The sequence below is a fragment of the Notolepis coatsorum genome (genome assembly GCF_963971535.1).
Source record: "Notolepis coatsorum genome assembly, chromosome: 14".
In the NCBI taxonomy this organism is placed as follows: Eukaryota; Metazoa; Chordata; class Actinopteri; order Aulopiformes; family Paralepididae; genus Notolepis; species Notolepis coatsorum.
The window spans coordinates 51,375,339-51,383,601 of NC_140178.1; the positions used below are offsets into that span (position 1 = coordinate 51,375,339).

The 8,263-nt window shown below is 45.6% G+C and overlaps 1 protein-coding gene across 2 annotated transcripts in view; it reads left to right on the plus strand.

Annotated features, from left to right (window-relative positions):
* wipi2 (WD repeat domain, phosphoinositide interacting 2) overlaps nt 1-3,119 on the plus strand; it is a 75,685-nt gene extending 72,566 nt beyond the window's left edge. For both annotated transcript variants that reach the window (XM_084328227.1, XM_084328228.1), the window contains 2 exons: nt 1,147-1,244; nt 1,533-3,119. In XM_084328227.1, coding sequence (XP_084184353.1) covers nt 1,147-1,244; nt 1,533-1,645 — 211 coding nt within the window. In that variant the 3' untranslated portion in view covers nt 1,646-3,119. The remainder of the gene's footprint in view (nt 1-1,146; nt 1,245-1,532) is intronic.
* Nucleotides 3,120-8,263: the final 5,144 nt, after the last annotated feature.

The following is an 8,263-nucleotide window of genomic DNA, read 5'->3' on the forward strand; positions in this document are numbered from 1 at the left end:
AGGTGGGAGTCAGCTAATAGGTTGCTAGTAATTGGATGTCTGGCAGCAGTCCCTGCCCACTGGAGCCTGATGGCCGCTGGTATGAAGGACTGGCCGAGGCGGTTAGTTGAATGTCGGGGGTGGGGGTATGAGTCTGTGACTGAACATGCTTCTCATCTTGACTAGCTTGTCGTAGAGGGGGTGGGAGGGATTCTCCAGGATAGCAGCCAGCTTCCTTCCCATCCCCCTATCTGCCACCACCTATAGTCTGACCAGCTCGACTCCCACCACGGAGCTAGCCTTCCTCTTCCTCACCAGTTTGTTCAGTTTGTTGGTGTCCCTCGAGTTGATGTAGCCCCCCCAGCATGCCACAGCATAGAAGAGGACGCTGGCCACTACAGACTGGTAGAATGACTGCAGCAGTCTATTGCAAACATTGAAGGACCTGAGTCTCCTCGGGAAGAACAGCCTGCTGTGTCCCTTCCTGTAGAGGGCCTCTGTGTTGTCCGACCAGTCCAGTCTATTGTTCTGGTGTACCCCAACTTATGACTCCACCACCTGTCCTCCACCTCATCCCCTTGGATGGTGATTGGAATCGGGCGGGGGGAGGGCTCTTCTTGCCCCTCCGGAAGTCCACCACCAGCTCCTTGGTTTTACTGGTTTACCTCCCATCCCTTTTTACTCCCACCCGATCCTGCTCTGTTTTTCTTCCTCAGTATAAAATATGCAGTACATGCCGGGTCACACCATGTCTGCCTTAGTTAAATATAAAACCACCAAACATTTACATCAACAGGCTTGAGGTCACACACATGCGCGTTGCGTTGCATGCCGGATGCAGTACTAGACTTCCGGTATAGTTAGTTTCACTTGTGATGCAGTGTTTCACAATCGAATATTCATTTTTACAATCAAATGTATGTTTTTTTTTTAATTATTTTAATATTTGTTGACAGCCCTACTACCCACTGAGTTACAAGACCACACACACACGTACACATATATATCCATACACTGCTACCATCACACTATATTCACATTTGCATACAATACTACACACACACACACACACACACACACACACACACACACACACACGCACACACACACACCACAGCAGATTGTTTCCTTTCGTTTCATCTCTATTTGTGTGTTTCTCTGTCTCAGATTAGACGGCAGTGCTGAGCCATCCAATGAGATTCTGGAGCAGGGGTCACATGATCGCCCTCTGGTGGCGCAGACCTATAGTGCTGCTATCACTAAAGGTATATTACAACAACTTTACATCAAGCCTTTATGGAGAGATGAAAAGTCCATGTTAACATGCAGTCTTTGATAAAAGTTTCAATTCATTGTTAATTAAACCTTATGGCAATTTGTAAATATCCTCATAATACAACAGATATAATAATAGAAGATAAATTGGATAGAAGAAATAATAATATATATAGTAATAACAACAAAAACATATTTTTATAATGCAAGTAAAACTGTATTTACAAAATATTTATTTATGAAAAAAAAAAAATTGACCCTTCAAATCCGTTACCCAGGTTACTGTGAGGAGCAGGGCGCTGTGGGAGGGGCGGGGCTGGAGGACGACCTCAGTGACCTGCGATTGGAGGATGAGAACGAGCAGCCGCCACTCATCCTGGAGACTGACTGAAGGGACAGCCGCAGCGACCTATCAGAGGGCTCCTTTGGTGCTGCTATGATCATGTGACACGGGGGGGGGGGGGGGGGGGGGGCAGGATTAAAAGATGGCGCTTGGGCGTTCAAACAGCCTGTCTGTCTGTCTTATCTCTGCGTTTCTCTGTTCATATACATGTCTTATCTTATTTCTCCCTCCCTCCCTCCCGCTCTCTTCATACTCCTCTGTTTGCCTGCGCAGGCCAGACTGTAGCTTTGCATGTACATGTGCCAACTGCTAACAAAAACATGCTCCAATGTGAAATCCTATGAAGAGTGAATGAGTTTGTGAGCGAGCGTGACAGACATCTTATTAAAAACATGTAGCTCTGTCTCGAGTTCGAGACACACACACCGTTTCTGTTAAACTGAAAGTGATGATGAATGTGTAAGTGCCTCTCTGCCCCGTGATACTTGATATTATCTGTTTGCGAGGGCGACCCCCCCATTAGCTTAATAAAGCTGGGTTTTCAGTTATTTTGATCTTAATACTGTGTGTTTGTGTGTGTGTGTGTGTACTAGTATTCTTTCTGCCCCTCTCCCCTACGCACGCACACACACAATCACACACTGTGTTCTGTGAGAAGTGCAGTGTGTGTAGCATCAGTCGCCTCTCATGAGTTTTACCATGAAGAGAATGTTTGTTTGTTTTAGAAGCTTTTGGCATGAGGCAGAGGTGTCTATGTGAATGTGTGTGCAAGTGTATGTTTGAGTGTGTATGTCGGAGTGTGTATGTCGGAGTGTGTTTATGCTGAGCTACCAGTTGTGAGTGTTTGCTGGGCATGTACATTAGCAAATTAGCCTCCACTCCCTCTCCTTGCTCACTTTTATCCAATCAGATTAGGCTCAGTGGACATCCCCCGCCCCCCTTTTCTCTTCGAGACCTGCAGTCATTGGTTGATAAAAAAAACAAAAAAAACTCTTACTGATTTTTTTAAATCTACGTAAACCAATCATAATAACCGATGATGTGTTGAGCTTAAGAAAACATGCATGGTGTTGTCGACGTGGTACTGTGTCCATCCATTGACACCTGACTGGTGTCAGACCTGATACCAGATCAGAGAGGAAGGAAGCTGTCAGCGCTGCAGCGGTAAGACCTTCAGCTGCATTTCTGAGAGTCATCCTCCTCTTCCTCAACTCGTCTCTTCTCTCTCTGTACATTACTAGTGACCAGGTCTCTGTACCTTGTTGTCGGGTGACGCCCATGGATTCAAGCTTTTAGAAACTCTGGGCTGCTTTATGCTGAACTGAACTGGTCGGTTTTAATAAAACAATGCATGATTACCCATGATCCTTTAGTGCGCGAGGCCAGAGCCGCTAAAGCACGACTAAACATTTGTGGGAATTTGGTGTGTCGGACGTTTTCTAATGATTTTGTATTAAAAAAAAAAAATGTGAAATGTTCCATCTGCAACTAAAATGAAAATAAAATCCATATTGATGTATGATATCAGTGTTTTGTGTCCTTGTGACATGACTTACTTTAGTCGGAAGCATTAACAGCACACACCTCAAGATGGTCTATATCAGTGGTCCCCAAACTACGGCCCGCGGGAGTACTTTTAAACATCCATTTTTAGTAAGTAGTAGTTTTAATTTGAACCTATAATTTTTTCATTCACCGATTTGTGGACTTTTATTTTGTGTCCTGAAAGGCGCCTTATAAATAAAATGCATTATTATTATCATCATCCAGGAGGGAAAATACACTTTTGATAGTAGGGACTGCATCTCTGCCTGTCCTGGCCAGGAAACACTGCAACTGTGATCTCCTCTGGCAGTAGTTATATTGTAATGTGTGGCGAGGGGTTACAGCAATTCCACTGAGAGAAACTGGTCTGAGGCTGGATAACATGCCTGTATGCCTCTCATAAGTTGTTCTCCAACTCATGAGAACCTGCTCAAGCTCTTGCAGCATTCTGTCGAGGACTGGATAGAACAGTGTCTCAGCTGATCTCCTGAGCTGAGGTCTGAGCTTGTGCCACAAGATGACTCAACTACATACTCGTCCATCCTTTTCTGCTTCCTTCTTTGGCTGGTAGTATGTTCCTGAATCCCAAGGCCATTACATATGGCCTTTGTCCTGTCATACATGTCCACTGCCATCTCTGAGGTGCGATAACCTTTGAGTGTGTCCTGCACTGCTTTTAAATAGTACAGAGCTAGGTGGTCTGTAGGTGCTGTATATTTATTTCATAAATAGTGTTATTTATTTCATTAACACTTTGACTGCCGGGAAACGCTTTACAGCGTCATTCCCGGCCATGCTCAAGTTGCCGAAGGACGCTGTACAGCGTCATTAATATCAATATTTCAAAAATCTGCGATCGGATTCATATTTCCCCTCCGCTGTCCTGAGATCCACCAGGAGGACCCACTGAGCTCTGGCGGTTCAGGAGCGCCATCTGGTGGCCGATCGGCGCAATCGCCAAACAGGAAGTGCTATGGAGGTTGTGCTGGTCGGCCATATTACTTCCGGGCACTCGGTTTGGCTGCCGGCACTCGCTCGTCACAATATAATAGCGATCCATTGCCAATAACTCGATAAACAACATGATTTGGACGTATATAGTATTATACAAGCTGGAAATGGTTCATCAGGATAAACATCCCATAATCGAAAACGGTCTATACCACGCTGATCGTCCAACGGCGCGAGGAAGATCCGGTGAGATTCAGCGTTATTCTTGAACGTGTTCCATATAAACTGTTATGATGAACATATGACCCACTCTGGATGAATCATCTAACGCTGCCCACGGAATTATAAACGATCCCCCGCCCATCCGGTCATCATCCGATCATACGTAGATCATTCTAGAAGTACGTCCAATTGAAATATTTTATATCGCCCCGATTGCCATCAAACTGTATTTCATCATCAATATAATGCATTTGGGGCTATAGATCACATTCTGGAGAAAGCTGCAGAAAGAGATGAAAACACTTATACATTAGACCATACTTTACTATGAATATGTGAATGAAAAAGTTTAACGTTGCTACACAATGAACAATACATATAGGACTTTGAATGGGCCCTAATAATGGCAATGTAGCAATAGAATTTAAAAAGTTATAGCCATGCAAAGAAGGGGTACTTCTCCATAGACGAATAGAGCCGGCAACCTATGGTATATAATGAATTTAACCCATGGCACCCATAGTGTTAATAGTGTTATTATTTATTTCCTGACTTCTGTGAAGATCCCCGGAAGGGTTATTAATATTTGGTTATGTGTGGCTTTCTGGAAAACTAAATGTTTACGTTTAGGCACCCCTGCGATCGTCACACTTTTTCTGTTACAAACTGACCCCGGCCCCCACCAGAGAAGGGAAAAGTTTGAGGACCCCTGCCGTAGACGAACAGAGAAGGGTGTTATGAGCATATTCTGCCCACGCCAGCCTCCGACTCCACGTTGCCGGGTTACCGGAGACGTAGCACCTCAGAACGCCCTCCAGATCCTGGTTGACGCGCTCCGTCTGCCTGTTGGACTGGGGATCAAATCTAGATGACAGGCTGATGGAGGCGCCGAGACGGGAAGCAAATGCTTTCCAGAACCTGGAGGCGAACTGAGGGCCCCGGTCAAACACAATATCCTGAGGAAGCCAGTGAATTCGAAAAACGTGCTGCACCACTAGGTCAGCCGTTTCCCGAGCCGTGGGGAGTTTGGGGAGAGGGATGAAATGAGCCGTTTTGGAAAAGCGGTCCACCACCACCAAAATGGTAGTAAGACCATCAGAAGGAGGGAGGCTTGATATAAAATCTAACGATATGTGACCATGGACATTTGGGAATGGGAAGGGGACGGAGGAGCCCCGCCGGGGAACGGCGAGAGGTCTTACTGCGCGCACACACTGGGCAAGCTGCCACAAAAGGAACGCATATCCCCCTCCGCTGTGGGCCACCAGAACCTCCTGCGGATGAAATCCAGGGTCCTGGCGGCCCCCGGGTGACCGGTAAGGGAGGAGGTATGCACCCACTGCAACAGCCGTGAACGCGCAGCCTTGGGCACATACAGCCCCCCCAGGATCAGGTTCCCGTGCCAGTGCCGACCTTACCACCCTGTCTATGCCCCATGACACGGAATGAGGGTCTGGGGAACAATGGGGTGGGGTTTCTACTCTGTCCGTAGGATCGAACTGGCGGGAGAGCGTGTCAGGTTTGACGTTTTTTGACCCGGGCCGAAAGGAGATGGAGAAGCGGAAGCGTGTAAAGAATAACGCCCACCTAGCTTGGCGAGCTTAAGGCGTTTAGCCCCCTGGATATAAGCCGGCCCTCATTTATCAACAATTCTTAGAAAGTGTTCTATATTCGTACTTAAGCACAGAATTTAGAATGTGTGTACGCACAGAAATATCGGGATTTAACAACCGTGCGTACACGGGTCCTACGCACACTCCGTATTGATAAATACCATTCGTCCTTACCGTCAATGCTCGTGCATGATTATCCATATGGTCATGAAACACCCCCATGGGATGTGAAATAATGGTCTAACCCGAGCGAACTCTGAGAAACTTCACTGAGAGCGAGATTGATCACAGAGGTCCAACCAACAAATTGAACGTATACAGCATTTCCCGTTGTGAACAATCTTATTTGGAAACATAACACACAGAATAATAGTATTTAGCGTTTTATTTTAAACAATATTTAATCGTATGATTATAGATATTTTTAGAGAATAAATAAATCCAATGAAGTTGCCAAGTTCACAGACAACTCTGCTGAGGAGGAGGGAGCGTGTAGACTATCTTCGGTGCGCCGGGAGCCAAGGATGTTGACTGACCCAGTCCTGCTACAGAACCACCACATTGACAGAAATAAATGACAAGCTGACCCGACATTAAGCACTGTAATGACTGAAATGAAATCAATTTCAGCAGGCCAACTCTGCGCTCTACAATGCCTATTGCTATTGTGGGCTCGTCATGAGCCCGTGGTTCTGGTCAGAGTCATTATGGCTTCAGTGGATAACCCTTATCTGCATTTAAGTGATGTTTTAGATACCCCAGTAATAACATTACAATTGAATTAAATACAATTAGGCCTGAATGAGACTCCGGCCACCAGCACATTATCAGCCAAAATGCGCATCGCAGATTATCTGTACATTGACCGAGTGGAATCCCGTTCACATTACTGGATTTGATCATTGATGGAGCTTTGAAAGCTATATGGGTACAGTCTATATACTATTGCTCCGATGATGTTGGGTAACCTGGCGTAAAATCCTCTCTTGGCCTCCTGTTATTGATATATGGATATTGTATGTAGTTGGTTGGTGGGGTTGGGGAAATTAGACATCCAACACTGCGTTTTGCTCCACGCTCCAATGTGGGTCTCAAATTGCGGTACAAATCAAGGAGAATGTGTCTCGGGTAGCGAACTCTACTTAATATTATTATGTTCTCTCTCTGCAAATAGACATGCCCTATATCTGAAAACATCTGAGCGCACACCGGAGAAGTATTCCTATAATAACGCTATGAACCAGGCTGAATTCATTCGGAAATGTCCATTCCACATGCTATTTAGGGTTTGACAATAATTACACTAATGTCGCTATTTTACAATGAACTATAGTGAATTACGGGCCATACAGAACACGCGCCAGTGTTGGAACTAATGCACGGAAGCTTATTTCCGCGGTACGCATGCTCCGAGCTGTGCGTAGATATACGCACAAAGTCAAGCACAAGTTCAAATTGATAAGTCCCACACTTTGCTTATAAATGATCGTACGCACGGGTTACGCACATATCTGTGCGTACGCAACGTTGATAAATGAGGGCGGGAGGTTCTTGTGGTCGGTCCACACAATGAACGGTTGTGCAGCCCCAGAGAGAGAATAGGGATGCAGCTTCTGTCACATTATGCAAAACACGCCCATTTTAGTTTGATTGATTGTAGCCACGCCCACTTTTTTAGATGATTTTTGACCATAAGTCCCGCCCCCTTTTCTGATTGGCCGAGGATCCACGGAGGTGGGACTTCCGGTTTCAGAGGGGAGGGACATCCGGTTCAGGAAGGGGAGGGGCTATAAGGGGATGGACATCCGGTTTCAGAATTATTTCAAATAAAAAGTTTTTTTTTGTAATGTCAGATTGTAAATAAAAGTTTCAGAATAAATTTGTGTGTGTGTGTGTGTGTGTGTGTGTGTGTGTGTGTGTGTGTGTGTGTGTGTGTGTGTGTGTGATTTAAGAAAATTACAATGTGTCTGTGTTCAGAAAATGGTTTCTTCCATGCCCATGTGGCCTGCATGGATCTCGATCAGCATCTCCCCCTCTGAAGGCTGGTTGTTCACTAGCCTCTCTGTCAAACTGCAGCTTCTCTGTAGACTGAATATCTCTCAGTTTGCTGTTTCTGAAAGTGACAGCCCCCTTCGCTGTCACAGAAGGAGGCGGGATAAATGGCGTAGCTCAGCGAATCAGGCAGCCTGAAACTTCTGTCAGAATCCTGGTGAGTATTGATTTACGAGTTTAGGAGGCGGGAGAAACGAAAGAGATCAGCGAATCACTAAGTCTAAAACTTCTGTCAAGCTGGGCTATGTATTTATGACTTTGTCTGACTTCCTCTTTTTCTGGG